We start from the raw sequence: 15,563 nt of genomic DNA, 5'->3' as shown, positions 1-15,563 counted from the left end.
TTTTTAGTTTTTTTAATAATGTCCAATATATTTTTGATATAATATTTTGAGGTTTTAACTCTTAACGACCGTAAGAAGTCTTTTATTGCACCTTAACCAAATTGACTTAAATAACAGACAAAATGTTTCCTACATTCAATTTTATATTTACCCTGACTATCTTACATGGTCTAGAATTCGTGTTCGTACAGAGCTTAATAATAGTTAAAATTCCAAGAAGTGGTAAAAAGGTAGTGTTAAAGGAAAGTCATATGATATAAGGACATCAATTTTGCTTTCGTCTAAATATAATATAATATAAACATAAATATAGCTAGAAAGCCTCAACTTACATTTTTGCCAATTTTCGGAGAAATTGTAATTGAGAATGTGATTCGATTAATTGTGGCAAATCGATGCTCGTTCTCATAAATAGCAATTGAATAGCAACATCAATGATAATGCTACATAACAACAAGTTGAAAACATTTCATTTACAGTCAGGGGGAGGGGTGGAAGTGCTTGACGGGGCGGGTGTGGGGGCGTGGGTCGGGCTACTGTGGAGCTAGCACTGCTTGAGTGACATGTCCTAAATTTGTAAGCGAGCTGCTGCTCGCCAGACTTTTACCGGCATTTCAATTAACCCAATTAATGGACGGGACCTAATTAAATTTTGAAATCATGCTGCCAGCCGGGCACACAACAACACCAGCACTCACACACACACACACAGCCAGACAAACAGACACACAAACAGACACATCAGTCAGCTGTTTTTGCTGCTGGCCAGCTGCGTGTGTGTGTGTGTGGAGGTGTGTGTGTGCATGAAGGAGATGGCGCGAAAGCTTTTACAGTTGTGGCAGCGCTTACGTGTTGTGTGCGCCTGTGTGTGTGTGTGTGTGTGAGTGTGCTAATGTCAGCGTCTGGCTAACTGCGACGGCTATGACTGAGCATAGTGGCCCAAGCGGAGCTGATGACCTTGATTACAACATGACGAACCCCAGCAGAAGCAACAGCAGCAGCCGCAGCCGCAGCAGCAGCCCACCACCTGCCACACCCACTAGCTGCCGTCTCGCAGCTCGTCAGCGCAGCGCAGCGCAAACGGAAGCAGCGGCAAATAAAAACGGTAAAAATAATGGCAACTGGGAATCAGCCAGACTGCCAACGAGCAACTAAAACAAATCATCAGCCAGAGCTGGCGGAACTGGGTGCCAAGTCAACGAACTGGGTAACCGCAACAGAACACACACTCACACACACAGACACTTGAAGGGGGCGGCGGCGCAGGCGTGGCACATGTCATTAAAATTGCAACAGAGCCTTGAACAGTAAACGGTAAACGAGACGCACGCCCGCACACAAGCAGCACAAGCCCCAAAATCAAAAGATCAATAATTATTATGATGTTAGCTACGAGGCCAAAAGACGTTGCCACAGCCGCAACAGCAGCAGCAGAAATAGCAGCAGAAGCAGCAGCAGCGGCATTGGCTGTGGCAGCCGCAGCCAAGAGTCAAGACAAGGTGCGGCTGTGGCTGCCAAAAACTTCGACAAGCGCATTACACAGCCAACAATTGCAGCTAACATGATGGGAGAGGGGTGAAGGGTGAGGGGAGGGTGCGGGTGTGCGGGGGTGGTCGTTCTGTAGGTGGAGCAGACTAGCGGCATTTGCTTACAAGTGCAACCATTTTGTAGTACAAACTTCGAAAACCAAAAGCGAAATTGGCAAAACAAAGGCAAAAGGCAGCAAAAAGGAAGAGCACCAGCAACAACAACAACAAGAACAACAACAAGAGCAGCAACAAAAAAGAAAATGAAAAAGCGGAAAAAGCAAGGAAAACGTGTGGGGGGAGGGTTGGCCTGACTGCCTCCATCATGTTGCCTGTGGATTGCAAAAGTTAGCGACGGCAACGGCAACGGCAACGGCAATTGCAACACTCAGCTGTGTCAGTGAGCCGCGCCAGTGTGTGGGGGGCGACTCATGCGCAGTGGCGCCAACCGATTGGCCCGCTTGGACGCCATTTAGAAAACGTGCGAAGCGAGATGGCAAGCGTTGTGTGCGAGCAGCACGGCCAAACACCTGTTCCTGTTGCCCGTTTTCTTTTCTCTTCTTTTTTGTTTTGCTGTTGTTTTTGTTTCCTTTTGTTTTTGTTGTTTTTCGAACTGCGAGACGCGCCCCAGACCCAAAACGAACAAAACCGGTTGCAGCTGCTGCAGCGCGCGCGCGTCCAACGCACGCACACACTAGCTGTGCTGCTCTAACACAGCGCACGAGCGGCTGGCGTGCGAGCAGCGCAGCGTGCGGCTAGCCAACGAGGGGTTAGCTCTGCGCTGGCGTTGACGCTGGCAGCGGCGCAGGGCACGAATGCGGCGAGACGAGGCGAACGGAGGCGAGGCGAAGCGAGCGAGCGAGGCGAACGACTGAACGCGAGTATCTGTAAGTTTGCCTGTGAATCCGAAAGATACACACGGTCAGCCGGTTTAGTCGTTCAGCAGTCGCAGCGCCGTCAGCATCGTGAGGTACGCGTCGTTTCGTAAATAGAATTGTTGTTGTTGCTGTTGTGCGTTACGTGAAAACAACAACAACAACGACAGCAACACACAAGCACACACCACACACACGCACAATCTAACAATTCGCATTCGTTGTCGTCATCACCGTCGCCGTAGCCGTAGCCGTAGCCTTTCGCCGTTCTCGTCGTCGTCGTCGTTTTTGGTAACGTTTGCCCGCCGTCGCCTTTGGATACGAGAATACGAAACTCTGCGCTCCCTCGACCTATGGCGTTATTACATTTACCTGTTCGCGTGTGTTCCCAACTGTGACAACAACAGCAGCAGCAGCAGCAGCAGCAGCCACTGGCACAGTCACAATAGTTCTAGCTAAAGCCCAAAGAGTGCGTGCAAATTCAGATACATAGATACAAAAGTATCTTAACATAACTAAACTGTACAAAAGTGCCTTAAAGCAGCAACAAAAATCGAAATATCGCTAAACTTAACTCAACCATAAAACCCGCCCTCCCCGCCAACAAGAAAACAACACTTGATGCTCAATGCAGAATATCTTGGCAGAATTTTGAGTTACGCTTTTTTGATTTTTTGATATTTCTCAAGTGTTTTTGGGTGGTTGCCGGTCTATAAGCCAAATATATGGTAATGGCAGAGATTGGTGGCCATTTGGCTCACCAGCTACCATTGCACAATCACAATCACAATCAAACTGGATTACAGCCATCGCTGGTGATGAATCATCACCTGGATTTGGATTGTCACGGCCATGATGTGATAAGTAAGTAAACTATATATAGATATATACGGCAATACAAACTGAAAATCGGTCCATGAATCATATTCTTCAAGTCGACGCGAAGCCGTCGGTAATTTTGAGCCAGCTGCGCCTCAAAACCAGTTCTCAACTCACAGAAGCCGGCAAATATATTGCTAAATAACTGAGCAATTTGCATTTTATTTGAGTACAGAACGCTTAAATATACTTTTTACTCTTTTTACACATCAAATGTTGAATTACCTATTACCAAGAGTTTAAGTAACAACAAGCTGATTTTGTTAAGTAAAAAGGGCTAAGATACTAGTTAGGAGATTCAAAAGGAGTTTCTTCTAAATACATAAAACTTTTAAAGATATATGAGAATGACGAATTCAATTGTTGGATAACCAAAACATTCTGTAAAAACAATCCGATTTATCCGATTGTTATTATAGAAGCAGAGGCTAAACATTCGAAAGGATCTTCAAACGATAAACGATAATACTTAAGAGATACTTCAGAGAATATAACAATCCGATTGTTTATATATCCACAGCGGAAATACATATATGCGAAAGGTTTTTCAATCGAGAATCCATTTTGTATATCCTGAGAGTACATAAATATGCAGACGATTAAAATTAATAGAATATTAAGATCCAGTCGGTAGGCAAGAAAACTTTATAATAGGGAAAGTGCAAACTTTCCTTTTTATAATAGTAAATATCTGATCAGGCCTCAAATCTTTCAGATACAAATAGAGTAGGGTCTACCAACAGAGAATACTTATTTCATATACACATATATTTTCCATTTCTTGAACAAATCAGAGCTAAAAACTTCACAATATTCCTCTTCTTGGTAGAGCTTATCACAGTTTTAGATCTCTTTCCCATATTGGGCCAAACATTATGTGTTCAATTTACAAATATTGAGCATATTGACTACAGTCTTATTAATCCAAATAACCTTAAAGGCTCTCAATGTCATGCTCTTTAAAATTAAATTTAAATGCTTTCCCATAGTTCTGTTCTATATTTCCCTCCATTTAATCTTAGGTTAATCATGCCTATGTGTAAACCAATTGCCATTTAACGATCTCATTACTGACCCAACCAAAAAAAAAACACTCAACTAGCTAAAACTAAGCCAATTTCTCACACATTATACCTAACTATCGGGCCCATGGAACCAGAACCCAAACTTCGAAGCATTAGCATCATATCATATGCGGCTAATAAAGCTATTTAAACGAGTTAATGACTTATTTATGGCCATTGTCGCACTCACATACAAATTAGACAAAAACAACGAAAATTTGCAAATTAAATTGCCATTAACCTTTACCAAAATAATAAATAAAACAAACCGAATAAAGTCAAAAACTTGCCCAAGTAAAACCAAATCGTTCAACTGTAAAAATTTATATTTATTATGGATGTGTCATAAAATTATACAAAAAGGAAAAACCCAAAAAATAAAAGATTTTGTAGAGCTAAAAAAATAAAGAAATATGGAAAATATTAGGTAATGGGTGGGCAAAGTAGAAGACTAAGCTCTGTTTTGATATTTTATGTTTTCAAAGAAATGGAATTGCTTAGGAAAATGTTGCATATTTCAGTTCAAGGTTGTGAACTATTTTATGTGCACAACACAGCTCAAAGTTTTTTTAATAATTTTAATTAAGTTCATGTAACAAAGATCAAATGAACAGAGTTCAAGTTCAGTTTAGTAATGCGGCAGATTTAAAAGTTATAGTAGGGTATTACTTAAGTTCTTGGTATCAAACGTACTTGAGTTATCAAAAATGGAAATTAAAGAGAAATTTGTAATTGTATTAGTTATTCAAAAGAATTTAATTCTAAGTTATTGTCAAAGCTATTGGGCTTTTATTAATTATGATTAGGAAGCGACCTGCACTTGAAAGTGTTCTCTGTTAAACAAACTTTACATAGAAACTAAGCTCCAGTGGGATAAAGATCTTAAAGATAGATCTTTGGAACACATTTTCGTAGTACTTTTTCAAATAGAAGGACATAAAATAGTAATATGGCTAATATTTAATGCCCTTTCTTGGTATTCAAAACCCAAAGCTCAGTTTTAAACTGCATTTAAGACTTTGGTAAATGGAGCTCGTGGAATATTTAAAAAACCCCTTCTACAAATATTAATATTCATTGTTGACTTTTATTAAAATGCATATTCATTCAAATTATCTTCTTATTTAATATATCTTCGATAAGAAGCAATATTTAATACACAAATAAATTTGCCTTTAATACAAAACATTTAAAATTATTTAAACAGCAAATTGATCGCAATTAATTGCAGCTGATAAGAAGAAATGCAGATGAAAGTTTGTGAAGTGAAATGTGAAATGTAGAGTATATATAAACGCAAATACTTCAATAAGTCGTAGGATATATGCATTCATTTGAATGTATATATAAAAGAGAGGCGACTAAATGCACCCTTGAGGCTTTCCATTATGGAGTCCAGTCAAGTGCTCAGCTTAAAGATGTTTGTTCGATTTCTACATACGAATAAAGACAATGTTAACATACCGACTTCAGTTGCTCTGACCCTCTTTTGAATGCCTTTGACCTCGGCTATCGGTAGAGAGGCATCTGTTTAATTGCAAACGAAACGATTCGCAAGACTTGCAAAATTGCCGCAAGTATCTGAAATTGTTTTTCCTGGGGTCACATAAACATTTCACAAAATATAAAACCGAAAACAACTGAAGCCCTAGCCTTTGAGTATTGTGTTGTGTTTTGCTGTGTTTTTTTTTTTTTGCGGTGGCATTAACTTTTAAATTATGGCTGTATTTTATTTTAAGTAGAATATAATTTTTGTGCCGCCAGCGGCCAATTAACGGTTGAATGACATTTTAATGCTTGGCGGCAATTAAAGTCCGATTGCAACAAATTTATCGCATGCGATAAACGCATGAAAATTTGTCAGCTGACAAATTTTTGCTATCCGTGCGGAAAGCCAAATAAAAATTACTCTCGACCATATTCGCATATCGCTTGCATTTCTAAATTATATTCATGCATTTTTAAACGCATGCCCAGCTTCAACCAAAAGTGTCATTAAAAAAATGCGTGTGTGTGTGTGAGTGTGTGCGTGACAAAATATATTTTATTTAAATTTAAATTTGACGCTAAATTGTGACAAATGTTAGCTGCCAATTTTGTAACCAGACAAAAGACCGCAAAACATTGAACCAAAAAACCAAAAACCATCAAAAAAAAACCGAAACAGTTTCAAGCACTGTGTGTGTGAGTGTGTGTATGTGTGTGTGCCAAATAAAAAACGAGCGAAAGACGGCCAAATCATAATCATAAACACGTTGGCCCCGTCGCGCGCACTGCATTATAAATGAGCCAAAAAAACACGACTAGAAACTGGCTGCAGATACATTTGTATCTGTTAGATACATTAGACTGTGGCCTGCCCAAATGCAGCCACATTGTAATTTCAACTCTTAATTTGTTTGCACACATTAAATATGGAAAGCAAGCAACTATTTTAATTTGAAAACTTCTTTTTGCGAGTCGCTCGCCCGCCCCAAAACTAAACAAACTTATTTCTCTAGGAAGTTTTCGAGAGATTTTAGTTGATATATTTGAAATGAAAACAATTTCAGTTGCTGTATTTAATTTTGTGTGTGTTTCCTTCTTATTTTTCACTCGTCTGTTTGTCTCTGTTCGAGTCGCTTTTGTTGGTTTGTTGATTTTGTGCGCCTGTAAACATTTTAATGAGTTTTTCATGTCGCAGGCCCATTGGCTGGCCCCTGCCCCCCGCCCCTAGCTCTCTCACACACACACACACACACGCATGTCGCTGCTAACTTCTCAAGTAGTCGTTAAATTAATTAAATATAGTAGAAGAAAATATACACAAAAAAAAATACGACTCGCTCGCGCTGAAGTTTTGTTTACACAAAGCGCGACACATTTTTTTGTTGCTCAACATTTTTTGTTGCATACTTCGCGGCGCGGCCAAAACCCACACGAGCTGCCATTTCTAGTTTCTGTGGGTTCAATAAAATTTGACGATTTTTAATGCCAAACTCATAAAAAATTGACAATTATTTGCGGTCATAAAAATCAAAGCGATTTTCATTTGGCCTCAAATAACACCTAGGCAGGTGTGTGTGTGTGTGTCGCAAATTTGTTTAGCCTAATTTAAGTAATATTAATTAGTTTTAAATGATTCGCAACATTAATCGACTTCTTCAAATTTTGTGAATTGTTCAAGCTGTGGCAACAAATAACAAGTTTCCAAAGTTAATTGTGAAAAATTTACTGACCAAAAGCGGGGCGCTTTTGTTGCCCACAACAAAGCTTCAAAATTGTACAAATAATTTGTTAAATGACAAAAAGTAAATCAAATTGTAGAAAAAATGCAAATAAAACAAGTAAGAATGCTCTCGTTAAGAGTGCCCGACTAGGAGATGCCCTAAAGCCAGCGTTAAGCTTACTTTACAAGCATTCCAACTTTCGTATTACATTAATTAATATTCATTTTGGGGAGTAGGAGAAGGGTATCCAAAAAGCGAAACATTCTTAATCTGCGTAAGCTATACGAGAACCTTCATACATGCAAGTTTGGTGTGACCAGCTCTTATATTCATTGAGCTACAATCGATATTTATCGATGTTATAAAACTAAGAAGAAGGAGTTATCGAAAAAAATAGAATACACAATATTAAAGCTCTTGCTTTTATAATTTGCGAGAAAAACGAGCTCACACAAATCGTGCTTTTGATTAAGAATATGATCTTATGATCTTCCAACTATGCCAACTAATACCCATTTCTTAAAATCGATATTTATAGATGCTATAGAATAAGATGTAGATATCGAAGAAAATATAATACGAATACATACACATTATATTTCAAATCTTTAGCATTGTAATTTTCGAGATAAACGAGCTTACACAAATTCATCTTCTGATCTGGATTATATATACTTAAGGTAGTCAAAGACACCTCCTTCTGCCTCTTACATGCCTTTGCCCAAAACCATTATACCCGCCTTGGCCATTTAGATTGCTTTCATTGGGTATAAAAAGAAATGCGGCTTTTAAATGTTTTAGCCACAAAAGGCAAAGTGGCTTAGCATTCAGGCTGAGAGAATGGCACAGAGCTAAGCTATACGGATGTCATAGATATAGATAGATAGTTTAACTACCTATATAGGCTGCTGCCCGGGGGCATTCATAAGCTGTGCTCAGTGTGTGACAGTCATAAAGCTCGTGAAAGGCGATCGGATTTATTTTGTTTTATTTTCGTGGCCATAAATGTTCTCAACACATCATTAATCGTGCTCAAATTGGGTAACGTCTATGAAATTGAAAGTCTGTGCGAGCAGCTAATTAAAAATTAAATACATACGAAAAACTAGTTTATCATTGATTTTTGAAAGTGCAGAAATTTAAATTTATTTAAGTTTTCGTGAGACTAGTTGAAATCATAAAACTGTGCGACTTAAAACCATATTTGTTAAACCTGCAACTGATTAACAAAAGCAAAGCCTGTGAAACTGTAGAGAATTCTTAAAACAGAAAGCTTTAAGTGAGCTTCAATTTATTTGCTTACAGAAATATTATGTAACATTAAAGCTGGCTTAAAGCTTCCATGAGCCATCAAAGCTTCTTGTTTTGTGCTTAAGCAGCACATATATTATCTATAATGTGCTTTCAGAATATGTTCTAGCATAATTTTGTACCTCAATCCTTTCACTCCGATTTCCAGCTGTAATTTGCTTCCTCTATGCATCCATTTATTTTGATTATAAGTTTTTTATCAGCCAATAGGTAAGCTCATTATCATTTTTTGTGGCTAATCAGCAAAACAAATGCGCAAAATGTTTGCTGCTGTTTTTTATTTATTTATTTTTTGAGCGGAAATTCCAGGCATAATTTTCTAATTTCACAAGTCAAACTGACGCGCCAAGAGCTGTTAATTAAAGACAGGCTCGGAACCAAACAAAAAAACGAGATCTCACAATAAAAACCAAAAATAAACCAAACTAACAAAAATCTCTGGCAAATTTACCTGAATTAAATTCTACACTGCGTATCTCCAACTGTCTCTCTAACTCTCTGTTCTCTGTCCTAGTCCCTGTCCCTGTGTGCAACACACATTCACACAAACAATTGTGACAACAGGCGCAGGCGCACAGCTGTCTTTTTCGGATTCTGATATTCTGTTTGGGAATCTGTATATCCCCGTATCCCAATTCCAAATGCAGCCCGCACAGGTTTCAGGCCAACATATTGATCTAGTGCCGGGCCCAAGTGCAAAATCAGATAAGCTTCGCTCAGGGTTCTGTTTTGGAATTTATGATTTGCGCCTAAATAACTTTATCACCCCGGGCAGACAGGCAGACAGCGGCAGAGTGGAAGCGGGAGCGGGAGCGGGAGCGGGAGCGGGAGAAGCAGCGGCAAGGGGAGAGTATGGCAGACAGGAATACCGAAAAAACTTGACCGGAAACCCGAAAAAAGCAAACCCATAAAATATAGACGAATTTGTTTCTTATTTTTTTTTTTAGCGAGTGGCGCATAAATTTTGTCATGTGGGTGTGCCGGGCGACCATTTGAATGCCCTACAATCAAAAGGGTTAGGACACATTTATTTATGTTCTGTTGAGTCGGGATAGATACGAATACTATTGATTTTGCAGGGCAGTTTTATAGGTGTATTCAACAAAAAAAACCTTAAAAAGCCACTTAAAATATGTTGAATATGTTAACAAAAATGTAGTGAAAAATATTTTATACACACTGTGTAAGCTTAAAATGTTAGCCCGTGTAGGAAGTTAACAGGAAGCTACATGCGCGAGGCGCTGTGAATTCCCGTTAACATGGCTGGCTTGAAAGCCACTTAACAGAATGTCTGTTTGTTTACATAAAAGTTATTCTGTTATGAAAGATGTTATTTTCGAAGAGAAATAAAATGAAATTAAGCTTTAAATTAAATTAAAAATTAAACAAATACCAAATTTATAGAAGGTGAAGTAGACAGACAATATACAGTAGAAAATAACTCTTTCAATTTTATAAATATATAAAAATATGATCTCTAGAAATTATATCTCCGAATGTATTATTATTATTCATATTCTTATTCTTTTTATAATTATTGTTGTTCAGAAATGAGATTCCTTTTTAGCAGCTCTTCAAATGATTAAATTATAATATTACATGTTCGTGAACATGTCAACTATTCTGAGGAGGATAAGGTCTCAAAGAAGTCGAATTTTTCTCCAATAACATTCAACTTTGAAGCCGAACTGTTGCAATTTACGAATGACCACTGTAATATATAAATTAATGCAAATTAGGAGCTGACTTCTAAGATATATTATTGGGTAAAATTCGCTTTACATAAGAAAGAAGTCTTAAATTATTTGTGGCATCTCTTAAGGTCTAGCCATGCTATCGTCTTCTTCTTTGCTCCTCCCTCTCTTTCTCTCACTCTCATTCATTCATGACATCATAGTAACTGCAGCTTAAAGCTGATTAAGCTCGTTTATCCGCCAGATACTTGGCTAGCCGCGGCTGCATTCGCTTAAAGACCAAATGGTTTTCTGGCCTAATTACAGCGGGCCCTGAGCTCTCGACTCGCTGACCTGGCCTGGGCACAGCGGGCACATTAAAGCAGCGGCCGCCTATTAAAGTGCAATTAAAAACCAAAAAATTGCTGCTCTTAAAGTTCAGTCAAGGTGTCAGCGCTTGTCAGGCGGCAGCGGCTACTGTTTGGGGCAAGCAGCGGCTGGGCAAATGAATATTAAATTTCCCAAAAATAAAACAGAAGAATTTAAAGAGTGAATGAGACAGGAGAGAGCGAACGAGAGAGGGAGAGGTTGTGCATTTTGAGCGACTTTGCACATAAATCAACTGATAAATAATGCCAAAATTGGTTTGCCAGGGCTGTGTGGCATGCCACGCCCGTTTATCGCGTGTGTGTTTGTGCCGCGGCCGAGCCAGTAAATGTTAAGCAAGCCCAGCTAAGCAACCACCAGTTAAAGTTCCGCTCGTGCCGCTCTCCAGGCGCTCATTAAACGGCGCCTTTTGGCGTCGCGATTCCCGCTGGGATTCTGGGGGGGAAGGGGAGCTGTTCAGGGTTAGTTTTTGGCTCGGGAACACCCGCTGCGCCATATGACACCTCTACAGCCAGGTGTGTGTGCGTGTGTGTGTGTGTGTGTGTGTGTGCTCAGGTGCATTCGTCTGGCTGTCAGTTGGCCAGCTTGGGAGCTCTGGGTCGCTGCGTCGTTGCGCGTGTTGCATGCAATGCGGCACGTTGCTCGCTTTAATGGCGTCGCTTTTAAAGCTCTTTTGGGGGCGCCGCTGTTTCACTCTATTTGTGTGTGGCTATCTCTTTTGAGCATTGCTTTTTACGAGTGTCATTTTTATTATAGACCCCCTCAATTTAATGACTAATTAAGCAGGGGGACAATAAAAAGCGAGCAGCAAGCAGCAACAACAACAATTACTTTCAACAGGATGCGGCAGTGCAACAAACTGAGATTTGGTTACATCAAATAACTAGACGCCGCCAATCTCAACTCCAGACTCAATTCTTGGCGTCAGTTGGTACTCCAAAAGAACTGTAAGCGACACTTGAGGCAGCAACAATTGCTGCAACAGCAGCAACAGCAGCAGCAGCAGCAATGGCGCCTGGTTATATAATGCCCAAGTCTTATATAGTATATCGCATTACAAGAACTACTTTTCCGCATCAGTTACTTATCAAGTGCTTGCCAGGAGAGGGAGAGGGAGAGGGAGAGGGAGAGGGAGAGGGAGAGGGAGAGGGAGATAGAGAGGGAGAGGGAGAAGTAGTGGGAGAGAGGCATTTTAGCATGTCGCCTGTTTGTATTGAGAGCTCTTAATCTCAAGTATCGTCTGGTAAGTCAGACGCGGCTATCAACAGGTTGAACGCCCCTCTCGCCATCTCTCTCTCTCTCTCTCTCGTTTTATCTCTCTCTCTTCCACTCCCTGTCAGAGACACTCGAACCCGACCGCTCGCTGTGACTGCGACGTCGCGCCACGCCGCGGGGCAACTCATTCAAAATTAGATGACGGCACGGCGCTGGTTGAGGTTGAGACGTTTGCGGGGTACGGTTACGTCGGCTACGCCTAAATCTACGGGGCACGGTCACGGGGCAGACGACGGTAGCCTAGTCTAGCTAATTACCGTTACCTGGCAATATTTTGACTTGCAGCCAGGATGTATATATGTATGTATATACATATATGCCCACTGTAACTACCTGCAACAAAATGTGGCACATTATGTCAGCGCTGCCATGTTGCCCGACGCCAGGCAACGTGGCAACTGGCCAAACGAGTTGCACATCTCTGTGGCAATTGCTTTTATTTCGCTCTGGATCTATTTCGATTTACGTAACATGAAAGCAGAACCAGAATTCTTTAAAAAACAAATTGCAAACAACATCATAAATATTATAGATAAATCAATCGCAAACTCTCAACTGGTTTGTAAATTTCTTTTCATGTGTATTATATGTGCATATAATATTATATTTATATTATAATAATTTATGGCAGAGTTTTGATTGGATAAAGAATAACTAAATGTAGCTTGAAACGTGAACTGAAACGCCTGAATCTATAAAAAGTCCAAATTGGAGAGAGGCTTTAATAGAACTATTTTCGATTAAGTTTTCAAATTTGTGGCGGAAGTTTTCCAATAGTTCTATATACAATTTAAATACGTTCTCTATACATTCAATTAATATGTTGCTCAGTCAGTTGGTCAATCAGCACAAAGCTTGTACATATATAAAGATGTTATAGCTCGTCCAAAATAGAAACAAAAATGATTAAAATATAGTTTATAATAATCTATATTCTATTCAAAATATTCAAAGGTATTCCAGACATATTTCTCAACAGTTTTAACATACGCATTATAGATTAATATTAATCATAATACGATTTTGTAAAATTAATCTAACTCAGCTCAGAAACTCGTTAAATTTGGAATGTAAGTCTTTTTTTCTAATACGAGCCACAGTACAAACCTATTTCGAGATTAACAATTTAATTGATTACTGACACAGAACCATGACATAAAAGTATTTCCCGATCATCTTATGGTCTGAAAAAATCTTAACATTTTATAAAATATTGTAATACCTGCAAAAAGAGCTCGTTTTTTATATTGTTTAGATTAACAGCACACAAAGCGAATGATGCTGAAAGAATATCGTGTATAGAAGCTAATAATAAATAAAATAAAATATGTATATAATATTTTATATATATTATAATATTTAAATGTAAGATTAATCGTTGAAAATGTTCTTTAAATTTATGCGAATAACATAAAAAACAATTTTCAATTGGCAAACAAATCTTAAATCAAGGCAAAAACTTGACAAATTTCATACAATTAACTCGGACTATGCTGATTTATGTTGCTTTGTATGGTTGGTTGCTTGTATCGGGCCCTCGCGTACATTTTCTAGTTAGGTAGCCTAACCATCTGTGGTAATGCCTACTGGTAACAAAATGTGGCTCATTATGTCAAATTGAAATGTTGCCAACGAGGTGAGAAACTCGCTAAACAAGTTGCAGACACATATTGCGGATCTGGGCTCTTGGGGGGATTCATCTTTATTTAGTGAGCAGCCACAAAAATAAAAGAGAAGAGAATACCCCGACAGCGTTTTGTCGCCTAAGTGGGCAGCAATAAGTCTTCGCGGCGGACCAGAAGACCACAACGAGAACGAGAACAACGACAACGTTGTGGACGATTACGACCACACAGCGCCAATGAATCATAGCGACTCGGCATCAGGTGTGTGCGTGTGCGTATGTGTGTGTGCGTGTGTGTCTAGTGTGTGTGAGTGGTGCTTGGACTAAGCTGGACCTGAACTGCAAGCCCATAAAGCAGGCCTACTTAAAACGCCATAAAGCCAGCAAATTTATATACCTTCATTGGCCAAGACTTGACTCAGACACCAGGCTGCAGGCTGCAGAGCGAGCGAGAGAGAGAGAGAGAGAGAGAGAGAGAGAGAGAGAGAGAGAGAGAGAGAGCAGAGCAGACAGAGCCGTAGCCGGAGCCGGACTCCCAGCTCCAACTGCAGCTCGGACACATCGAGTGGCAATCAACGCCGCCCGTTCGAACATGCCGCTGCGGTGCAATGCTCCTTTGAAATTCAAATTTTATGAAGCTCATTAAATATAAATTTGTCGTTCGTTTGCGCTGCAGATGCAGAGAGAACTGTTGAGAATCCAACACAACAACAACAACAACAACCAGCCACAAGGCATGTCAACAACAACAACAGCAACAACAACAACGAGCAACGACAACGATCTGTGGATCGCTCCGCTTGTATACGACACCCAAATAAAATAATATAAATTAATTAACAAAACGAAGCCGAAATGAAGTTAAAATTTGCATGAACAACGCGCAGCCTTTGGCGGCCTTCCTTTTAGCCCAGAGACGGGCCTGAAATGAAAAACTGAAAACCTGGCCAAAATGAACTTCGAAGCGGCCCAGTCTTGCGTGCGCGTAATCGAACAGCCTCAACTTCATATACATATATCTCCATATGTATATATATAGATTTATATAGATATATATATTTGGTTTTCGGAGCATCATATAAAAGGACCTCAACGAGCTGTGCATTGAGTGGACGGCGTTAAATGGTCAACTCGATCTTGGGCAGCCATAAAGCAGCGGCGGCCTCTTTTAATGAGGTCTTAAGTTTTTATAACGGTGCACACACAGTCATACACACACGCACACACACGCACACCAAGTGCAATGTGCACAGGAATGTGGCCCTCGGGCACACCCAGTCCAATCAGCTCAACTAGAGATGAACGCTTGCCAAAGCTGTTAAGGGCTTCAATTCTCTCAACATTCTCTCTTAACATTTTATTTCACACAAAAGCTCTATTTCCATGGGACCAATAACATATCCTAAGGCTCATTTAAGACATCTTTAAATGGATAAAAGTTATTCAAACAAGAAATTCCATTTGGACTGATATATCCAAAATAAACTTGGACTTGGACTTTGGACCATAATAACTTTTAAGCTTTTAAAGATATTTTCAACTAAACTCCGAATTTGTCCCATGGAAATAGAGCTTCGTTTTGATAAATAATGGCATCGGAGATGCCATATCTTATATTAGAATATCTTCGTATACTTCTTTAATTTTTATTTAATAACTTCTGAAGGGATATTATCTATGATTATTGCACTCTCAAGCTGATGGGTACTTCAGTAACTGACAAATTTGATATTAGCTTAA

General features: G+C 39.5%; 1 protein-coding gene across 1 annotated transcript in view; it reads left to right on the top strand.

Moving 5' to 3' along the window:
- The first annotated feature begins 2,474 nt into the window (after positions 1 to 2,474).
- tup (LIM1_Isl and LIM2_Isl domain-containing protein tup) overlaps positions 2,475 to 15,563 on the top strand; it is a 28,561-nt gene continuing 15,472 nt past the window's right edge. Inside the window, exon 1 of the mRNA XM_064683169.1 lies at positions 2,475 to 3,265. Coding sequence (XP_064539239.1) covers positions 3,127 to 3,265 — 139 coding nt within the window. The 5' untranslated portion in view covers positions 2,475 to 3,126. The remainder of the gene's footprint in view (positions 3,266 to 15,563) is intronic.

Source organism: Drosophila montana, unplaced genomic scaffold (assembly GCF_035044405.1).
Source record: "Drosophila montana isolate Dmon_TW-CO22-7 unplaced genomic scaffold, ASM3504440v1 contig_2582_1, whole genome shotgun sequence".
Lineage (NCBI taxonomy): Eukaryota > Metazoa > Arthropoda > Insecta > Diptera > Drosophilidae > Drosophila > Drosophila montana.
This window is presented reverse-complemented; position numbering and strand designations above follow the sequence as displayed.